Genomic DNA, 22,536 nt, shown 5'->3' with positions numbered 1-22,536 from the left:
ATAAAACATTAATCCAGTTTTGCCGTCTTCCCATGTTTGTCAGGGACTGGTCAAAAAGTATGGGGGGGGGGGGGGGGGTGGACCGGAGCAGAAAGAGGGTGGGTCATCAGTTTTTGAGCCCTTAGCAAGGGGTGGCTCGTTCGATTGTCAGCGACCCATTAGGGGTGGGTCATCCTATTTTACACAGGAATAGGCACATTGTTAAATAAATTAATGATCGAGGGCTTGATTCTGTTGAAATAGCTAACAATAAATTTAAAGCATGGCAGCTTTAACGACGTTTCAATTTTATTTTTGTTCGTAAAATCCAACTCTCTTTTGTCTCTTTTTGTTAACAAATACAAAAATTATCTAGTAAAAAATGAATGTGCTTTTCACTACGGTGTTATTCCTTCTGCAAGACTACAATTACAAAGTACTAAAATAATTCTTGGATTATCACCAAGAACTGTTTTATATTATACATTTCTCATATGGTGTATCAATTTACAAATTGCCAAAAAACTCATTTGTGTATTGTGTTGTAAATGCTTTTGTATCTGGTTAAGAAACAAACCTCACCGTAAATCAACACCACCACAACTTCATATACAAATGTGGTATAACTGATTGTATAACAAAAAAAGATATTTTATCAGGGGGTGGGTCATGTAAGTTTCAGCCTTCATTTAGGGGTGGGTCAAATAGTTGTGGGTCATGTGTTTTTTATCTGCCACATTTTCAATTGCTCCGGCCCACTCCCCCCCCCCCCCCCCCCTTCTTCCTGTATACTTTTTGACCAGTCCCTGAGAGCGCATGCTATCAGCCAGACTTTCCAACTTTCTTCTTTCGTTTAATCCGTACAAGTTGCAGGCCGTTATTGACGCGCTGGGCACTAGTGGAATATTTCACTTACCGAAAGACGAAAACGAATATACAAAGGGCTGTCTGCAGTTAATACACTGGTTGCCTTTGTTATTTAAAAGGGGGTTTGTAGTGGAGCATCGGTAGCACAAAGGAAGCAATTCCTAAAACAAAACAAAATTGTCCACGTGAGAAGTCCCCCAACTTGAAACGATGTCTTCCTATACAGGTTGGATTTGCCCACGAATGACGTAGGATTTTCTAAGGAACAAGTTGCCGTTGCCGTATTTTCCATCTTGCATGGACATACCCCTCCACTCCTCTAGATCACCTTAAACAGAGTAACAAAATACAGGGACCCCTCTTTCCACCCAACATAAGATCTCCAATCAAGGTTTCTCTTCTCGACTTTTAACTCCAAGACTTTTCAATGACCCTCTCGCACTTAAAGTACTTCCCTCCACCCGCCCCCCAGCTCTTGTCACTGACACAACTACGCATATCTCCATCAGCACAATCAAGAACACTTTCTTTGACTTTGTGTAACGATCACGTGTTTTGGATTTGAGCATGCGCAATTGCAAAAATCGCGATCTTCAAGCCTAATGCGCATGCTCGGAAAACTTAATGTCAATCCTGCGTAGTTCCAGTCCTTTACAGGGGCTAACTACTAATTTGGCACTTCATTTAGAATTAAGAGTTTGTAATTTTGCCCCAACAAAGGACGGGGACTAACACTAGCAAAATAAGCTATTGTGTACAAAGACCCAACAGAAGAGAGGCAATGGCACCATGCGAAATTTTACGAGCTTGCGAGTAATAATCCACCACTTTCCAGACCTGAAACCTGAATTTGACAAAAGACCCACACTGAACATAGCTAGATGCATTCCCTAGTACTTAAAGTGTCCATAACCCCAAAATATTTTTTTCGCTAAAATGAATCTTTGCACCTGTTCGAAACGCATTGCAGCCATTTTTTCCTTTTTCTAACAAATCCTGCCATTTTATAGGCTTCGAAAGCCTATAAAATCCAAGCATCTTTTGTTCACGACCGAGTCAGAAGGGGAGTGGGTCTATTCCTGATTTGACGGTACAGTCTACTTGGTTGGTGAATAACATCTCGGTCCACCCCACTCATTAACCCATTCCCTCTTGAGAGTGAGAATGATAGATTTTACTCTAACGCCAGACGATTTCTCTCGTCAATGAGGGCCCCATCGGGCCTTAATTAAAGGTCAGCCGGGAACCAATGACTGGAAGATAAGGCAGATTTTATCAATATCATTTTCCGAGTTCCTGTCCACCCTACCTCGCTATCATGGAATGGTTTTGAGCGAATGGTAACACTTCCCACGTCAATCGATTCTTGGAAACGTTGAGGAATTTTTAACGACTGCATTAAAGAAGAAAAAGAAAACAAGTTCATCTTTTCAACTCAGTACACAATGGACGATACTTGATTTAAACAAAAATACCTCATGCCTTGGGGTCAGCTATTTGATGGGGACAACTTAGATGAAGCTAACAAAGAACTGTAATGAGTAAACATTGACCAACAACCTTAGTTTCACAAAGCAAAGACAAAAGATTTTATGGACACATATTTTAAGAGTAAATAGGTGACCTCCAGTTTTTTTTATATAAAAACTTACGCTCAAAAGAATCAAGTGTAAGTTGTCTTTCTGCATTCAATGTGCGTGCGGTTTTAAAACTCGAGCTTTTAAAACTGCATTACTGAAGTAAATGCTATACTCTTTTTACCAAATACAAACCTGAAGTTTGTCGTAAGCCGTACGCGCCATTTTATAGGCTCCAAGATTCTTGCTCTGCTTAGCAAGAGCAAATAAGGTCGAACTAGGAACTGTTAAGTTAAACTGCGAATACATCTTAATAAGGGATGATTCATAACACAGTTAATGAGTAGTACCTTCCTATGATGCACTTTTTTAATGTCGAACAAGGTGGTTGAGACCTTTGAGTCTGTGCCGGGGGGTGGGGAGACTTCAAGGGAAAACATGCGTTCAAATGAAAACGACTGAACGTTACTTTCTTAAAGTTCAATTCATTTTGCTGCGCAAGGTGGTTCCATCTTTTGAGTTTGCGGATGAATCTTTAAGTGTGCCCATTTAAATGAAAGCTACCGAGCATTTCTTTCTTTCTGCTGTGCAAGGTGGTTCTGAATTTGAGTCTGTGAACGAAATTCAAACATGTGACCATTCAAAGGAAAGCTCGTAACCAGTACTTTCTTTCCCGTTGTGTTGTGTATTGTGTCGAAAACTATTAACTGTCATAGTTGGCAGTAGCCAGTGAAAAAGATACACTCGTGATACTCCAGGCGGAATGTCCTTTACCAACATATGTAGGAGGTAGCGAGCGATGTTAAAGAGCGTCTCCGGCAGATGGGATGTAAACGGTTCGTCCTGCGAGAATAAAGAACATGGTCATCTTTCAATCTTTCGCATGAAAAATTGCTGAAGAAGCACGCAACAAATAACTTGAGGGCTCTCCCATAGACTATAGGCTCAAAGATTTTACTGAGATAAACGCAGTGCGAATGAAAGAGAAAACATGTTTCTTGTACACAACTGAGAGTGTCGCGTCTACAAGTGCGCGCGATTTTTAAGGACAAATGGCTCGTTCAAGTTTCAGAATCTCTGTTGCAATTTACCACTTCATGACCTGCTCAATAAACTTGCCCATTATGTAGTTTTTCTTTTAGAGTGTTGCCATTTTCCCAAGCCAGCAAATTCTAGGGACGACAACTGAATGCCCTCGACCTCGACCTTCAAGTGACAAAATGAATGAGCCCTCCTCATCTTTTGAGCCAGCATTCTCCTCGTCCAGTCGACCCCTAAATGCCAACAAGTAGGCACTTAAAAGGACGCGTACTGAACCAACCTACAAATCAAAAGTAGACACCACAAAACAAAGGTCATTACTCACCGTGTATCTCTGAATGGAGTGATAGAGATGGTATATTTCTGCTTTCTCCTGATATTCATGGAATTTGTCCAGCATTTCATAGTCTGGTTCAGCGTTGGAATTTTCCGTGGAGACCAGATCCAGACACTGAACTGACAGCTTCCAAAAATAATATCCAGCATCATGAAACCTACAAACAGTCATAAACACAAATGTCATCAGGAAAGTCTTCAGAAAAGAATAAGACTTTACAGTGCTTTTCTGAGGACCCATATATCATGTCACAATTATTCAAAATGGGGGCACCTCGGGAAGTAGTAAGCGATTCTGAAGTTCATTTCAGTACCAATACAAAATCTTCCTTGGAACAATTTCACACAAATTTCCTTCAAGTTTAATGGTGTAGTGTATCAGCGTGCAAGGTGCTGCTTGCCGCGTTTCCAACCAGTGGCATTGAAAAAGGTTGTGTGTGAAGGATGAGTTTTTGCTTTTGCTTTTCCTTTTTCAAGACCAAAACTGTAGTCCAACGAAGAAAAACGATTCTAAAGCTTAAAGCTCAGTGTCCACAAAAGCCAAGACAAAACGTGCCAATCACATGAGTGGTACTGACCTGTGTTCTACCACAGCATTATGACACAGTTGTTCCAACACCTTGACAGCTTGGTCTCGTTTCCCAGCTTTATGGAAAGCTGTGAAAAAGAGATTGTTTTGGAGTAGATTCAGGAAAAAATATCGTCAGTAGTGGTTTATTATTATTATTCCTCAGAATAGTGTGTCTAACGTAGCTCACCTTCCTGGGCCTCATCAAATCGATCATTTTCCGCCAACCAGTTAGCATAGGGAACAAACACTTCATCCTTTGAAGGAAAATCAGAAGTGACGATTCAGCAAACAAATGTTACTTGATGTACCCTTAAACACGATGTCATCACTTAGCTTTCCCGCAAAATTTTTTACCTTAAATTCGGGATGTTTCTCAGCAAGTTCAAAGGCCTAAAAATCAAGAACACAAAAGAAAGAAATGCATATCAGTGCCGTGATCAACGTAACTTAGAAGTCAATTATGTGACGATGACAATGACGAGGACGACGATGATAATAAGGATGATGATGATGACGATGACGACGGCGAGGACGACGATGATGATGATGATGATAATGATGATGATGGTAATGATGATGACGATGACGATGATGGTAATGATGATAATGATGATGATGATGACGATGATGGTAATGATGATGATGACGATGATGACGATGACGATGACGATGACGATGATGGTAATGATGATGATGATGATGATGATGACAACGACGATGATGGTAATGATGATGATGATGACGAGGACGAGGACGATGATGATTATGCTGATGATGCTGGTGACGATGACGATGGGGAATAACATCCTACCTCCTCCCAATGTTTGGATTCCACGTGCAGTTCCAAAAGAGCTTTCATGTCACCAATCTTGACGTACATCTCAGAGGCATAACCATGCTGTATGAATAGCAAGACAGAGTTAAACTGTCTAATTTAATAGGGAATATATCTTTTGACAAACATTGTTTTTGTTATTCAAAGATGCCAACCTTAGGAACAAAAGATCCTTTTTTTCACAGCCAGTGAGGCTCTTGCTGGCACATTAATGACAATAGGTGACGTCAACGATACTAGTACAAATAATTCAATATGGCTAGAACTACACGTATATAGTTAAAAATCGAGATGACCCATGATGGAGAGCTGCCGGTTGTAATATCTCACACAATAGGATTTCACGACAAAGCAAGCATCGTTCCCACGTACCTGGTCATGTTGTTTGAAGAAATAAGCGCATTGCTTCAGTCCTTCAACTTCTGCTTTGTTGAGGTTGCGTCCAACTTCCAATAGCCTGTTTAAAACAAGGTATGTCTTAATTTTCACAATGAGTCAGCTCTTCTTTTTTAAGAAGAAGAGTGCTTATCTTTTCACAAAGCAAGATCTACTGACACATTTCGAAACAAATGTGCGCTCCTTTTTTGGCTGACAAGAGAAAGAGGGCATCAAAGCTTTCAATTGCATACAAAGCTGTTTAAAGCACCAGATCTTACAAGTAAATAAACTTAATTACAACTCAATCAACTCACTTTTCTACCCAGCCGTTCTGCCCAATAATTTCAATCGCTTTGAGATTTTCGCCCGCAGCAAGGAACATATCACTGAAAAAAAAAAAAAAAAAAGAAAACAAATTCACTTCACTCAAATGTCATCAGACAACACTGAGGGAGCAACTGAAAGGGATTTGGCAGGAAGGCAGCCATGGACTTCTGGTCCCTAGCGAGGAGGACTTCACTCTACGCAATTTAGTTAAAACAGTATCCATGCAACCCTAAAACGTTTTTTCAAATAATGTTATTTATGATTCTACGAACAAGGGCAATTGGGTGTTTGGAAGTTTGCCATGATTTTGCACTGAAAAAAGACAAAAAAGCCTTAACTTAACAGGGAGTCTTAACGCGGCCTCTGAGAGGCGGCGTGGTCCGGTGGCTAGGGCGTTGGGTTTGCATGTGGTTTCCCCAGGTTCAAATCCCGTTCTAACCTCTGGTTTGGATTTGTTTTCGGTTGTCCTGGATTCAACTCTACCACGCTTTGTAAAATATAGCCAACTGGTTGCATATCACCAGTTGGGGTTCTTATCCATGTTTCTTTCAAATTATTAAAAGTGGGGTGCCTGTGAACTAGCTTCATAGCTGAGTGCACTTCCACTATAAACAAAGCACCGCTTTGCTTCAGACACACCCTCGAGAGTTGACGAGGCTGCTCAGAGCTAAGAAGGGAGTCTTGGTAGATTCTCTTACTGGGTCCCAAAGGAAGGAGAGAGAAGAAAACGAAAAAGCTAGAAGGTACAGTGAAATATGAAACTTGCATTCAGATCTGTCACTTGGCACTAGTATCACAAGATCTTTTTAACACACGCTGAATTTCATTCAAATGGCCTTTGAGGCATTGCTAGATGAAAGACCCTGGGAACAATGTTGTCTGCACATGGAAACAGTCACACCTAGTTGTACTTACACAGCTGCCTTGGAGTCATTTGTTGTTTCACACCATTCTGCTTGCTTCTTAATCAGTTGTTTGACATTCTTTGGGTCACTGCTACCAATAAAATCCTAAAACAAAATTGACAAAATAGGAAAACATAAAAAGACGGATGTATTTGTTGGTGTGCAGGTACACTATCTAGAAAGTCAAAGGAGACTGGTGGGTAAATGAAATTATTGCCATTGAAATTATTATTATCATTATTGAGAGTCGTCCTGCAGTACTGCTAGGACTCCGTGAAATATTAAAATTTAATATTTGATGGAGGTTTTGCAGTACGGCAGGACACTCTCAATAATAATAATAATAATAATAATAATAAATTAAATCGCAATAACCCCAAGTGACTTGATTTGATTTCCAGTCTCCATAATTAGAGCAAAGAAACTGAAACCTGACCACAATTTCTTTGCAAATGGAAACTTGTAGCCACTCCCAAAAATAGATGATGCTAAATTGAAAAACAGGCCAGACAATCTAGATAGCAACAAACAAACTGAACCAGGAAGAGCCAAATGACCTGTCAAGCTCCACATCCCCAAACCTAATTACTTTATTTTCTCAGTTGCATGTGTGTGAGAAGAGCATCTTCTACTTCAAATCCTTCCAAAACCAGCAGGAAAAAGCACAGCAACTGAACTTAAAAAGTCAAACAATGGTGGTATTACCTTGGCATATTCAAACTGTCTGAGATCTGTGAACATCTCCATGGCCTGAGAAGAAGTAGACACGAAAAACAGAGTTTAAAAGAGAAAGTTTCATGTGTCCTTCTCAACTTCAGTACTTCACAAGTTGTTTTCATACCTTTGCATCATTTCCAGTCTTTTTGTACAGCTTACCAGCATCATGAAATTTGCCCTAACAGATCAGAAGAGTCAAAAAAGTGAATGAACTTGAATCATAAATTGGCTGTGTTTTATAACCACCAACACAGATTTGGGACTTTGCACTTAAGCACTTGAGAACTTCATCTGAGGAGATCTTACATGGATAACCTCAAATCATTATCAGTAACTTTAACAGCACAGGCCAGACAACAAGACTAGGGTATACTGTTTTAGAACAGTGTGTGGGACAAGTAGTTGTACAACAAAGAGAGAACCTGTGGGTGAGAGGGTCAGGATGCAGGGATGGCGCAGTGGTGAGAGCACTCGCCTCCCACCAATGTGGCCCGGGTTCGATTCCCAGACTCGGCGTCATATGTGGATTGAGTTTGTTGGTTCTCTACTCTGCACCGAGAGGTTTTCTCCGGGTACTCCGGTCTCCCCTCTCCTCAAAAACCAACATTTGACTCCATTTACTTTCATTGTTGATTTCAGTTTACAGTGTCCCTTAAATAAAGTTGAACTTAAATAAAGTTCCTTTCCTTTCCTTTCCTTTTCTGTCATAAGAGGAAAGGCAGCATTGTTCTGTCTCACTCATAAAACAATGCTCCTAACTGTTGGTCCTTAGTAGTGAACAAGATTACTTAACTCCCATTTGCCACTTCCTATTGGCTGTTGGTAAGTACAATATATGAACAGTTTCAGAATTGTTAAAAGTGGAAAATAAACTTTCATACCTTAGTTAAATAACTAAGGGATTAATTGACAGAATTGTACGTCCCATTTACTGAAAGTTTGCTCTCCAAAATTTGTTTGAATAGATCGAATACATAACTCTTACTAACTGAGTTGGAAGACCATACTGTAAAATTATGGATTGAGTTTTTTTCCCGTTGATTCATGGCCCATGCGAGAACTGCGTGGAATGAATCAACAGGAAAAGTTAAGTTCCATAATTTTACAGTAAGGACCAAGGAAATGAGGTTAGTACGGTAAGTTGTTTATTATATCTATGAGGTGATTAGCTGTGTAGAAAATAAAACTAGTTGAAGTCAAGCGGGAGGTTCACAACCTACACAGATTGGCGTGTCAAAATCTGAAAACCGAAATCTTCTCGGCTGTTTGATATAGTTGCTTCAAGATTCAAACAGTTTTACAAGTTTAGGTAACAGGAACGACATGAAAAACTTGCTAGAGAACGTTTTCTCGAAATTTCAAATTTAGCGGACTGTACAGCAGGCCCTACTGTAGAATATGGCCTGCTAATCACAGTGTAAAATAGTCTTTGAGAGATAAAAGAAATTGCCGTACTCAATACTGATAAGCGAAATGGAAAACCCCTGACCTGATAAGCATAAACATCTGCAAGGAAAGCTTGCTCGTCAGTTTCACCTCGCTTTTTTCGTTCCTGCAAATAAAGAATTCAAAAGACTCTAAACACCTACTTTCTACAAGTTTGACACTATTTTTCAAACAACATTTTATATACTAACCTCAATGTTATGGATCAACTCCAGATACCTCAAATCACGCACTCTGATGAAGGCCTATAGAGCAAGTGATAATATCTAAGTCTTGTATGTGCAGCATAATCAAGCCATTTTTAGGTTAGAGGAGGGTTACAGAATTGCCTTCATCCTTCGTCCAAGGCTATGTCGAAACCTCTGTTGTCTGGCTCTTCTTTTAGCTGGCTGGCTGCCTTCTCCTACCCCTGGTTACCCAGTAAAGCCACAATATGCTTCATTTCAAATCAGTCTATCTTTTCTTTGTACAATATTTTAGTGCAAATTAAAACGTTTGTTGTTTTTGATGTTGTCATTCTAGTCTATGTTTAAACATCATTCAGCAATAATAATGGCTTTCAACCAATTTTAAGAAGGCCCAAGTTTGAATCTTCTTTTCTAGTAGTCAGGCATGTTTGAATCATTAACAGAGGCACATCATTTTACCACCTGTTAAGATCCTTAATAATTATAAAATAGTAACAAACAACAAGTTAGAGCTCAAGTTATAATAAACAAGTGGTCTAGAGGACATGCAAGATCGACATTGAAAAACTACAGTTAGAAGTTCATGCAAGAGGCAAAAATAAAATTCTCTAGGGTGGGGCTGCCATCTGGCCCGGCAAAATTACAAAATACCTTTTTAGCTGTGTCAAAATCCAAACCCTTTTGAAAACAAGGGGAAAAAGAGAGAAAAAAACTTATTAAACAAATAATGCTATAACGGAGATTGATCGTTTAATGCAGTTCAACAAGTTACTTAGTAACAAAAACAAGCAATAGTGGTCTGGACTGGTCGAGAGTTGTCAACAGGGGCAAGCTCACTCAGTCACTTAACCACATGGCAATTCACCCCCCCACACCAATCCCCTCCACATTTCCACTGGTTATCAATGTGATGGATACCTCGATGCCAGGCATAGGGGACTCAAGGCTGGGTTGTGGGGATTGCTAGTAATGGGAGTGTCACTCAATTGAGGGGCTGGCTGGCTGGCTGGCTGACATAACCCAGGCACCCAACCTGCATTTAGTGATGCAGTTGTTCAAAATGATTGAAGGTGAAGTGGCTACTTGCAACTGAAGACCTAGCACTAAGAATTTCAGTGAGTTTCAGTGAATTTCAAGGATATTTGGCAAAAAGGTACACCATTTTGAAGATGGTGAAAATTTGGCCCAATTCTTACACCAATCCTTTCATGGAAAATGACGTTTCAAACATCTTCAAAGCAAAAATTCAAAGAAATTTCAATTTTAAAAAATTGTGGAATTTGTCAAAATGTACTTTAAAAGAATAAAAAGCAATAACTCAATACTCGGTTCCCTTTTTAACATAAAAATGTCAGACAAGTGCAAACTATAAAGTGCGAAATTTCAGATGTAATCATTAATCCTTTCAGCCCTGAGAGTGCCAAGTGGCACTTATAGATTTTACTCTGTCTAACGCTAGACGATTTTACTCGTCAATGGGGAACCCCTCAGGGCTGAAAGGGTTAAGCTAACAGCATAAAAAAACTATGTCCCCGTTTAACCCTTTCAGCCCTGAGAGTGCGAAGTGGCACTTATAGATTTTACTCTGTCTAACGCCAGATTATTTTACTCGTCAATGGGGAACCCTCAGGGCTGAAAGGGTTAATTTGGGCAACCATGATTTTAGAGGGTCCTAAATCATCGCAAAAGCCTTTCATTCTCATCACTTTTTCAGATTACCTCCAGTGCCTCCATGGCCAGTGCTCTCCAGTCTCCCTCCGTAACTCCAAGGCAAGCCACTTTATAAGCATCTCTAAAGACAAAAATACCACACAAGTTAATTGTATTGCGTGTTAATTAAATAAACCCCTGACACTAAATGAATAGTTTACTGATTGCAAGTTTAAATGAGGCCTAACACTACTGTGAAGTTTTTGTACCCAATTATTCCATCAGGGATCAACCCTAGTATTGGAATTGGGCCCACACAAGGACAGAGAGAAAAACTCTGACCAGGGTGGGATTTGAACCCACGACCTTCGGATTAGATCACCGCTGCTCTACCGACTGAGCTACAAGGCCAGAACGGGAGCTGGCCGTGGGTATGTGAGATGCTATTCACAAGGACAAATTCGGCTGGGTCCAAGCCTAATTTTAGGTAATCGCTAGTTGTTGTCGTTCAGTAGCATTTGGAGTAATGATTGCAAGTCATTACTCCAAATGCTACTGAAGGACAACAACTAACAAATAGTTTACTAAATACAGTTTACATTAATCTATATTTTGGAAAATGTACACTTTACTTGTATAGCTTCTTCTCCAAATATTGATACATAGGGGCAGACTAAAGAGAAGAAGAGAAATAATTGCATCAGTTAAATGTAGATGTTTCAGATATGTTTCATGCATTGTGCCAAGTCTGATCAGTCCGAGACATGGACTTCATTAGAAGCCTGGACCGGGACTTGCTTGAAGCATGGTTAGTGCTAATCAAGCATTAAATACCATGGAAACCTATAGGTTTGGATACCTCTTAACCATCAGTTAGCGTTAACCAGGCTTCGAGCAACTGGCCCCTGGGTGAGTAGGTAGTGATGGATTTGAAGAGGTAACACAGAAGGGATTATAGTACCCACTTTGGCATTAAACAGCTGTGCATCCATGTTGGACAAATGGTTGTACATGTACCATACTGCACTAACTAGTTTTTTACACTTCTGTATTGCCTTGTTTTGGCACACTTTTTAAAACCAAGGAATCCAAGCTGTACCTGAGGCACTTCCACAGCAGACATGGTGTAGACATGAAGACAGAAAATCTTAGAACCTGTAAAACCAACTACAAAACCCTGATGGAAAGAAAAATTATTCTGATTAATTCTTACAGCCACCTCTAAATCCATTATTGCCAGGAGATGGAATTTTTTTTGCTAGACAGTCCAATTTTTTTGTAAATTGTCCATAGTAAAATAAAAACTAATAACATGAATATTTTCTAGTAAACTTGTAATCAAATGCCAAGGAAAACAATGGATATGAGTATTGGACAATACATACTTAAGCAGTAAAGGTCAGCATCATAGAAAAAAGGTAACTGTGAACAAGAGTTTCCCCACACCAACAGTCTCTTGACTGTCAGCCAAGTGTTGGTTGACAGTTGGATAACAGTGTTAACCAAGTGTTGGTCGACAGTTGGATGACAGTGTTAACCAAGTGTTGGTCGACAGTTGGATGACAGTGTTAACCAAGTGTTGGTCGACAGTTGGGTGACAGTGTTAACCAAGTGTTGGTTGACAGTTGGATGACAGTGTTAACCAAGTGTTGGTCGACAGTTGGCCGGCAGTTAAAAGACAGAACACAGTTGGTGCAGGGAAGCTCTTGTTCACAATGATTACCGAAAAAAGAGCTGTTAGATGCAATTATGTAAAGGCTACCTATTTGCCGTTCCTACAGTAGGAGCAAGACCAAAGTAAAGCTGTTAGTATGCTCCTATGTTATTTATTTGTTGGCACAAAATCAACAGATGTCAATTTTAGTCACTGCCTAAATAATCAGTGTTGACCTTAAATATGCACCAGAATTATAGCAAAAACATACCTGAAGTTTCTGTTGATGAACTGGAAAGTTACTGGCTTTGATGTTTAACATTCCACCACCAGAAAAACACAACATGTCCTGAGAGGAACCAAAAAAAACATACCCAGAAACTACTTCTCTTGATTACTGAGTATTAGAAAGGCAAGGCAAAAATTTGGTCAACAAGTCTACCAAGAAGTCAACATTTACATTGTACAGATAGTCTCATGACCTATGATCAGTGGTAAACTTTATGTTTATCTGAAACTGCCCCCAGTGGGTGAATCCAAGGTGACTGTAAATAAACTCTAAAATTTGCTTTCATTAATACTAATAATAATACTAATAATTTAATTCTTAAAAACGGATAATACAAAAGGTCTCTATGCTTTTTAAATAAAATAAAACTATATACACTCAAGCAGCATTCTAATGATATTATTTAGTAAAATAAATATATACATAAGTTCAGATTCACTATTCACTATAAAATGTTTTAAACAAAAAAGTCTTAAGATTGGATTTAAAAATATCTACAGAGTTTGCTGTTTTTAAGAACTAGTGGTCAAGTGTTCAATATTTCAGGCCCGGGCACAGAAAATGCTCTATCTCCATAGGTTTTCGAGTTTGTGCGAGGGACTGCTAAACAAGTTGTTAAACTAGGTAAATTAACCAATGACTGTAAGAAACATTTGCGAGCTGATGATTTGAGTGTTGGCCCTTCATCAGTTGAGAGCAAATTTAATTTTGCGTCCTAGTTAGTGACCCCTTCATTAAGTGTTAACTGTGCATGTCATTAACAGACCAACTATAAAGTGTGTGAGGACAATTTAGGAGGGTACACAGGTGTGTATTTGTTTCTACCCATCACATATCTACTGCTGCAAAAACTATCTCCATTACATTACCTCATAGTGTGTGTTCCAGGCCACACTGTTGGCATTTGGCTCCTGAAAAATGCAATTTCAGCTTGTCATAAAAACAGTCAATGCAAACTAGTGCATTATGAGAAATTATAAAGACTTGATTTCAAGAGCATTGACAGTATACCTGGAACAAAAGTTCATTTGTCTTGATGTTGTACACAAGACAGGTATTGTTTTCATCAACCACTGCCAACTTAGTGCGGCTACAAAAACAAGACATCAAAAATTTACTGGAATTGCAAAGTTAGGGAGAAAATAGTCATCTTTAGCTTGAACCTCTTGTTTTCCCATTACAGACAACATGATGTTCTCAAGGGAATTTGCCTTTTATTTTTCTTAAGTACATAAGCACATTCATAAGACGACATTGGAAAAAAATAAATACTGTTCTCTAGAGAAACATCACATGGTCTGAAATGGGAAAACAAAACATACAAGCTAAAGAGGTCCATTGAGGGGAAAAGTTCAAGTTCAAGTTCAAGTTTATTGTAGAATTTCATTATATAATACATTTTTCAATCTGCACTGCTCGCAGGTAGCAATAGCTAGTCGAGACGAGCAGTGATTAGATGTATATACAAGACAGAACAAGTAGAGAAAACTACGTTAATCAATTGTGTTTTACAAACGAAAAGGTATACGAATACCTAGTGTACAGAGTATACAGTCAACTAAAATAAGAAAATTTCATCTAAAATCAAACCAATACAAAGTGTAAATATGAAAAGCCAAAGTACTAATATAATTTTGTTATTAAGACAGATAAATCAATATAGTCATTTTCTTCTGAAAGTCTTTGGAGTAGGATATTGTGGATTTTAATTTTAAAATTGTTTTTGGATAGATGGCGAATTTCACAAGGTAACTTATTCCAAATTTTTACACCATTTCTTGAAAAGGATTTAATTTGTTTATCAAGTCTTGAGTGTTTAACAAAGTAGTCACCTCTTGAAGATGACCTTGTTTATTCCCATCTATAATAATATCTATGACAATCTGTAAGACTGGTCCCCAAAATAGTGAAAGTACTAGACAAGGCGGATCATTCATTATAAATATAACGATTTACAAAAAAGTGAGATAAGGGAACAATACTAAATACAAGTATGCTAGTTACCAGACTGAGTAACGTAACGCAAGTCAACAAGAAAAATGGGTATAGACGCACAAGGAAGCAGTTTTATACTATAAATATACAGTATACAAAGAAAGAAAAGAGAAAAGAGAGATGGTTTTCGTCTGGGCACTTTTCTTTCATTCCCTTCCAGATATAACATTATAGAAATGACTTCATTTGATTTCAGAGTCTTCGTCTTAAATGCTCAAGCCACTTTATTTTCTTCAAGGAATTTTTATTTGATTTTTATTTCTTTTTACTTACCTGGTGCTCAAATCAAGACAGCGAACACTTGTCTCTTGTTTCAGAATCGGCAGAGGAAAGGGATTGTTAATAAATATCTTCATGATCTATGTAAATTAACACACAAATGAGATCTGTTTAGCATCCAGCTTTATTAATTTTGAAACATTACAGTGCAAACTAACCATAAAAAAGAATAATAATGCATTAAAAAAGCACATCTCCTCTTCACAGACTCAAGTTCTGTCTCTTATCAAATCATAAGACTGTTTCAATGAGGGCAGGTACAAAAGTCAGACTGGATCAACTCAGATCACTCAACTTGGATCAAGCAAAAAACGGTTTCATTTAAGCCAAAGCTATTCAACGTTTGCGCTGATTTCACCAAGGTTAGCTTAAAGATTAGGGCTAGGGCGATTTCTCAAGGTCTTATCATCATCAAGGTGAGCAATCCAAGTTGATCTGGTCCAACTTTTGTACCTGCCTGTTTCAATGATGGTTTTTGTGGCTGAAAATTGTGCCTCTTGATGTTAGCAGAAGCTAATTTAGTTATGACATGATTAGTACAGAAAGTTACTGAATGAATGCTTAAATTGTAGGTTTTATTATCCTGAAATAGCATTTAAGCTTCAATTTAGCTTGAAATATTTTTGGATGCTATCTATAGCATTGACACAGTCTTACTGGAAAGAACAACCTTGTCATCTAATATTATGCAGCTAGCACAAGCTTACTCCCTTACCGGAGAGTCTCTCACACTATGCAGTGGGACTCTCTTTGTATTACTCAACTCAAAATTATCTGGTACTATGGCCAATCTGTGCACCTAATTTAAAAACCAATTCAATTTATTTTTTTCTCTACTAATCTAAGTGCAGGATGGGCAGAAGACCTAAGTAATTTCAAATAGTATGCTAAAAATGTACCTGTCCATTTTTTAAGCCAACAAGAAGACCTTCTCTTCCTGAAGGACCACCAATCACTTTGATGTATCGAATCAGTGATTCCATTACCCATTCTCTGTTAAAAATAATAAACATATATTATTTAAGCTATGTTGATGTGTACAAAAGGAAAGCTATTTTCAGAGACTTGCCTCTCTTTAACCCCTGTAAATGCCAAACATTGGAGTCTTCTCTCCTACAAGAAGCCATCAAAAATAAAAGCAAAAAAGTTAATAAGTACTATTAACAAAAAAACCACCAGATTACCAGCACAATATGTTAAAACTGATGCAAAATTTATTTACCTGGCATAAAATGATGTGGTTGGAACAAGCCACAAGCAGATTACACTCAAATTTATGCTCAATTTTTTCCTGCAAAAAATAGCAAATTTACAAATATTTTTTTAAACCGAAATAAATGCAGTCAATGTTGTTTAAGAAAGTTAGCAACAAAGAGCAGCAGTGGTCTGGGCCGGTCTGTCATATACGGGCGGTCAGCAGTGTTTGGCACAGGCACATGCTCATCCAGTCAACACTTAACCACATGGCAATTCATTGAACATTTTGCAAGCCACTTTGTGCAGTGCTGTACAGTTGGGCTTTTGCTTCCTCTCCCCCTCTCCCCCCTCCCCAGGTGCCTGGATGCCTGGTGTGGGGGCTCCTGGTTGGGTTGCAGGGATTGCTGGCCGTGGGAGGGGGCTGGCTGGTTGGCCTCCAGTGGAAGCCCCTGGACAAATCCCAGGCACCCAAACATTACTAAGTCTTATAATTAGTGATGCAGTTGTTAATTTTATTTATCTGGGCTGAATAATTCAAGATTATAAGAATCAAGGGATAAAGTTTCCAAAGAACCTGACTGGTTATGGTCTTAAAAAAGATGTTCATTATTGTGGACTGAACTTGCATGTAATATTAATAACTTTGTGAGCTGACTTTTCAAGCAGTAACCCTTTGTCATAGCTAATTTTGCTCTCAGACTGATAAAGAGCTAACCCTCAGAGCACCAGCTCACAAATCTATCATATGGTGGATAATAAACTTCATCAACAAACATTTAATAATACAAATTTTTCATTCATCAAACACAATTTGCCTTCAATACCTTTACTTTGTAATGCATGTCTGATAAATCATCTGTATTCAGTTCATAAATGACAATCTTGTCAGGAAGCTGAACCTGATAGAAACAAAACATGATGGACGGAACATGAAAATGATGACAATAACAGTGCATGAAGCACAAGAAACAGTCTTCCCTTGGCCAAGTAAGATCACACCGAAATGGACTGTTGTATGTATCTTTTTCCACGAACAAATGTGTACATGTTGTAGTTAAAACGTTTCCTTGCAAATGGATAAATTGTTTTCAGACTAGTTTGTTTTTTACTTTCCTTTGTGTTAAAGACCCCCCTTATACCATAATGTGAAACAAAGGAAAGTAAAAAACAAACTACGTTTGAAATTTTTTTAACCAAGGCAAAATGTTATACAACATACACATCTTTTGAATGACTCATTCAGAGACTTGCTTGCTCACAAGTTTTTATGTCCAATACAAATACAAATTAATGTAACATGAATTTTTCAGCTGGCAAATCTTATGGTTATTTGACTTCTGTTTAGCCAATGAAATCAACAGATGAGTTGAGTCCTTAGAACTCTGGACTACTACCTTCACCAGTGATCAATCAAGCCATTTACATGCACAAAAAATACATGTGTACTGAAAATTAAAAAGTTGCTTTCATTTTGCAGAACTTACAGCTAGTCTGTGCCTGTAGATTGCAATCTTCTTTACCAGATCTCTACACTTGATTCGCACTGAAATGAAACAAAATGTTACTGATTATCGTTTGAGAAATCAAAACACACAGTTGACCTAAGAATTTCTGCGACTAAAGAAATGAAACTGTACAAGATTAACCTTTTTGTTCAGTGATTAAATGTTGAATGATAACATCTGTCATGTTGTCCCTGAAAGCATACCTAGGTGCAATTAAAGAATAAATAGAAAGATTATTGTTCTAAATTCCTCATAAATTATAAATGATATTATACGGTATCAGTGTGGCCAACCTCGTTCCCAGGGTCTCTCATCTTAACGCCTGGGGCGAGCGAGGAGAGACCCTGGTAAGGTCTGGTCACGTGTCTCCCAGAATCTGGGAGATGACAATTTATCCAATGAAGGGAGGGGCGGCTTAGTAAGAATTTTGTCTATACTGAGACTACGGGAATGTGGAATGTGTTGTCACCAAAACAAACCAAGTTTCACGTGCTGTGGTATGTGAACATATGTTCTTCTGCGGCTATGTCCGGCGATAATAGTTTGTAAACGCAGAAGAAAACATATACATCGTCTGTCATAAGTTGCTGTAGATTGTGCGGTTCAGTCAAAGACATTTTACATTATAAAAATTTGTTCAAGAAGGCCACGAAGGAAGAATAAGAAATATAAATATAAATATAACAATAATTATGAGGTAGATAACAAATAACTTGTTTAACTTTTAAAATAAATACTATGTAAAACATCGACAAATTCCTAGTTTAGAGAGGACCCCTGCCTAGTGTTTTCAATTGTCACGGAAGCACGTGACCAGACCCTACCAGGGTCTCTCCTCGCTCGAGAGACCCTGGGAAAGAGGTTGCAGTGTGGCTTGACAAAAATCCATTGAGATTTAGCACTGATACAATCGCTAATGACTAAAAAATAATACTCCTCACAATAATAATACTCCTTTTTCTTCTGAATAAATTGTAGAATTACTGAGCAGGACCCCACAAAAGTGGTAGCAAGGCCCTTTATCCAATTTGATTTGCAGAATAAAATACGTTCATATGTGCGTTTGGTTAGATTTAGATTAGATGACTTTGAGAACAATCTTTTTACAGTGGAAGCTAGTGTAGCATGTCAAGTTGGCTAACAAGCATTCCACTTTGGGTTGAGTTTGATGGTTCTACGTTCTGTCAAGTTTGTTTCCCTAGTTTTCCCATCTCATTTGATTAACCCTTTCAGATCACAGTGTGGGACTTTTTACTCTGTCTAATGTGAGACCCTTTAACTCACCAATGGGGGCCTCCTCAGGGATGAATGGGTTAAAGTCATTTTGTGATTTCCACAATAATTTAATGTTCTAATTCATGAACTGACCCTTGAATTAAGCCAGTACCATTTAATTAACCCACTGACCCCCAAGAGTGAGAGTTGAAAGATTTTACTCTCTAACTCCCTGGAGGCCTCGGTTGTTCAAAGGATGGATAGCACTATCCACCGGATAAATCACAATCCAGCGGATAAACACTAGCAAAACCGATTGAGTTATCCAGTGTATAGAGCTATCCACCCTTCGAACAACCGGGGCCAGATGATTATTTTACACAAAACTGGAGCCGGTTCAGGAGTCAATGGGTTAAACAGCCTATACAGGTATTGTTTAGAGCCAAGGGTTGTGGAATCCCAACCTCTCTTTATGCCCTATCAAACCCTTTACACCTAAGAAGGCAAAAAAAAAAAGGCTTGTAAAATAGCTCAAAGTTTTAGACACCCACCTATCTTTGTAAAGGCCATGCACTGTGCTGAAAATTAGTTGATAATAAGCTATGGTGCCATCCTGACACCCAAGCGCCTATAAAAAATAGCAAATTTTAGAAATAATATTGTATGTGTAATGTGTCGCCCATTTCTACTACCATCATCATCATATTACTGTTTTTTATTTATTCTTTTATCTCCGCACAAATAATGAAAACAAGAGGAGAAAGGACATTCTCATCATCGTCGTTAATGTTATAGCCATCATTATCATCTTAATCATCAGCCACTTGACTTTTCCACATATCATAATCACTGTTAAGGTACAGTGTATTTGCGATAAAGTTAAAATGAAAGCACGGCAAGTACTAACCACATAATTGGAATCGGGTCGCACTTTGCAACACCAGACCCAACTCTGTTGTTCTCCAATGGATGTCAGACAGACTCCCTCTTTTGTATGGAGTGAGCACTGAAGCAAGAGGTGACACAGGTTGAGTTCTTTATCCATTTCACTACCATCATATTTTTATCAACACATCATCAACCAACAAGAACATTTAAGTCAAACCATTAACTAGAAAAAAAATTATCACTCACGGTGAAATCGTCAACCTGAATATTGCCTCATGTTAAACACCATGCAAATTCTCTGAGCTCAATTTTAAAGACATCATATAAGTTGTACATGTATACAAGTCAGTACATGCAGTCAGTGAGGAGAATCGGTAATTGGATCATGGCAGAGGAAGGGATGTGTTTGCTTGGTGCAAAAAACAAACTCTGTTCTAGAGCAAAACATTATTTCATCAGTAGTTTATGACTGTGGCAGCCAATCAGGAAACACATAATTTATGCAAGCCATTCTTTTGCAAGGTTTGGCCATTTTGTAGTTTGGATATACGATGAACAGAAGTTATCACGACTTGCCGCTGTACACATGAATACCCTGGATCCAGATCTACCAAATGAATTAACTTTTTTTCTGAAATCCCATAACACATCTTGCTATCCCCCATCCCCCACCCCCCCCCCCAAATTATTTTGTATAGTAATCATTGTTTGCAATTTCTCCTGGCACATGAAGACGTCCCAAGAGAAATTGAAAACAATGCCCAAATAATTATTTTTTTTTTTTTGGGGGAGGGGGAAAGGGGTTGGGTAAACAAGGTGTATTATGGGATTTGAGAAAGTAGAGAATAAAGATAAAGATGATGAATATTAGGCAAAAGAACTTTAAATTGAACTGGTTTGACAAAACTTTAATCCAAGAAAAAATTTGAACCACAACAATTATTTAGCAAACAAGTGAAAATGTAATTTGTTAACAAGATTCAACTCATTGTCAACTTGACTGGACACAATATTATCTCATAATCATCACTATTCACCTTACCTTTTTATCAGAGCCTCCAATCACAAGATACTCCCCTTTTGAAAAGAAACTCAGGCAGCATGGATCATAACCAAGGTGTCGATCTTTTCCAACCTACGAAATGAAAATTCTACAGAGTAAGTACAATGTACAAGCCTCACAAGACATTTAAAACAACAGATACCAGCAAATACCTGTTTTCCACTGAGCTGATAAAATGATAGCTTCTGTGTCCAGTCTCCCACAGCTAAGATGTCGTATGGCTCCTCCCTGTGGAGATACCATAATAATATTATTCGTTTTATTGCTTCATTTCAGGATTTCACCATGACAACACCATCATACAAGAATGTACTCATCAGTAGTATTCATTTGAGTGAAAACACTCAAGGATTCCACACATGGACATGCAGTTAATGCCATTTACATGCACAGCGACTAGACAGCATTACAGGAAAGGACTGCTCCAAAGCTTTCATTTTAATGCTTACAGTATATACATTTACACTTAAGGACTTCATCCACAGAACAGAAAGTTAGAGCTACATGTACATGTACCTTGACTTAACCCATTGACTACCGGGTGTGAGACTTGATAGATTTTACTCTGTCTAAAGCCAGACAATTTTACTCATCAATGGGTTGGGGGTCAGACTTAATAGATTTTACTATACATGTAACACCAGATGGGTGTTGTTCAGGAGTCAATCGGTTATAAATAAATGACAACACAATAAACAGCACCACAGGAAAATATATACTCAAAACAACATTTTTCATTCCAAGGGAATAACAGACTATGTATGCCTTACTTGGAAGGATTCCAACTAAGAGTCCAAACTGGAGCTCCACCAGGCCGTTCAATCTTCACTTTTTCTTCACCATTCTAAACCAGGAGATACTCATTTTAATTAAGAAAAATTAAACTAATTTTTGTCTGTCTCTACGACTCTGTCAAGATTGCTGGTACTTTAACCCTTTCAGGCCCGATAGTGCCAAATGGCACTTATAGATTTTACTCTGTCTAACGCCAGACGATTTTACTCGTCAATGGGGAACCCCTCGGGCCCGAAAGCGTTAATTCATAGCACATAACATAAAATGTACATGTAGTATGACAAAATTGATAAAAATAGTGTTACTTATCGCTACGTAATAGAAATGTACCTTATTTCTGATGCTGACAAATCCATTAAAAAGCCCAAGAGCCAGATATTGCCCATCATTGGTCCAACTAGGAGGAAAAATTAATAAAAAAGGATTTAGAAGTTTGGCAACAATAATTATTGAAAGGTTAAGTCATACATGTACATTTAAAGCAAGTTCCAATCGAGTGTCGTAAAACCAAAACCAAAGTAATTTCTTTGGCCAATCAAAAAGGACGAAAAAAATCCAGTAAACCAATCAAAACTCGAAGTAATTACACATAGCCGACACAAAGCGCGGTAAAATGTGCACGCGCGAGCCACGATTGGTTTTGGTTTCACTTCTGATTGGTTGAAAAAATGGCGCAAGAACTTTGAACCAATCACTGAGTGAAGTAATCATAAACCAAAGTAATTCACTAATTACTTTCGACACTCAATTGAAAACCACTCTATGAAGTAATAATTAATAATTATTGTTGATCTAGTGGTGAAAATTTTCACTATAAATTTGTCAGTCAACTAATTAAA

The 22,536-nt window shown here is 38.2% G+C and overlaps 1 protein-coding gene across 2 annotated transcripts in view; it reads right to left on the bottom strand.

The window, feature by feature from the left end:
- LOC138056842 (intraflagellar transport protein 122 homolog) overlaps positions 1–22,536 on the bottom strand; it is a 43,757-nt gene that overhangs the window by 7,887 nt on the left and 13,334 nt on the right. For both annotated transcript variants that reach the window (XM_068902755.1, XM_068902756.1), the window contains exons 7-42: positions 22,028–22,094; positions 21,673–21,746; positions 21,055–21,130; positions 20,882–20,974; positions 19,859–19,957; positions 19,503–19,579; positions 17,878–17,939; positions 17,716–17,774; positions 17,056–17,130; positions 16,257–16,325; positions 16,104–16,147; positions 15,934–16,027; positions 15,029–15,114; positions 13,772–13,850; positions 13,630–13,671; positions 12,743–12,820; positions 11,917–11,994; positions 11,450–11,490; positions 10,887–10,959; positions 9,819–9,845; positions 9,171–9,224; positions 9,023–9,085; positions 7,658–7,711; positions 7,522–7,566; positions 6,827–6,921; positions 5,899–5,970; positions 5,579–5,663; positions 5,183–5,269; positions 4,726–4,761; positions 4,559–4,625; positions 4,379–4,457; positions 3,790–3,958; positions 3,166–3,266; positions 2,619–2,700; positions 2,156–2,239; positions 896–1,007 (exon numbers count right to left, since the gene is read on the bottom strand). In XM_068902755.1, coding sequence (XP_068758856.1) covers positions 896–1,007; positions 2,156–2,239; positions 2,619–2,700; positions 3,166–3,266; positions 3,790–3,958; positions 4,379–4,457; positions 4,559–4,625; positions 4,726–4,761; positions 5,183–5,269; positions 5,579–5,663; positions 5,899–5,970; positions 6,827–6,921; positions 7,522–7,566; positions 7,658–7,711; positions 9,023–9,085; positions 9,171–9,224; positions 9,819–9,845; positions 10,887–10,959; positions 11,450–11,490; positions 11,917–11,994; positions 12,743–12,820; positions 13,630–13,671; positions 13,772–13,850; positions 15,029–15,114; positions 15,934–16,027; positions 16,104–16,147; positions 16,257–16,325; positions 17,056–17,130; positions 17,716–17,774; positions 17,878–17,939; positions 19,503–19,579; positions 19,859–19,957; positions 20,882–20,974; positions 21,055–21,130; positions 21,673–21,746; positions 22,028–22,094 — 2,678 coding nt within the window. The remainder of the gene's footprint in view (positions 1–895; positions 1,008–2,155; positions 2,240–2,618; positions 2,701–3,165; positions 3,267–3,789; positions 3,959–4,378; positions 4,458–4,558; positions 4,626–4,725; positions 4,762–5,182; positions 5,270–5,578; positions 5,664–5,898; positions 5,971–6,826; positions 6,922–7,521; positions 7,567–7,657; positions 7,712–9,022; positions 9,086–9,170; positions 9,225–9,818; positions 9,846–10,886; positions 10,960–11,449; positions 11,491–11,916; positions 11,995–12,742; positions 12,821–13,629; positions 13,672–13,771; positions 13,851–15,028; positions 15,115–15,933; positions 16,028–16,103; positions 16,148–16,256; positions 16,326–17,055; positions 17,131–17,715; positions 17,775–17,877; positions 17,940–19,502; positions 19,580–19,858; positions 19,958–20,881; positions 20,975–21,054; positions 21,131–21,672; positions 21,747–22,027; positions 22,095–22,536) is intronic.

Source organism: Montipora capricornis, chromosome 7 (assembly GCF_036669925.1).
Source record: "Montipora capricornis isolate CH-2021 chromosome 7, ASM3666992v2, whole genome shotgun sequence".
Lineage (NCBI taxonomy): Eukaryota > Metazoa > Cnidaria > Anthozoa > Scleractinia > Acroporidae > Montipora > Montipora capricornis.
Note: the sequence above shows the minus strand (reverse complement) of the source record. Positions and strands in the feature narration are given on the sequence as shown.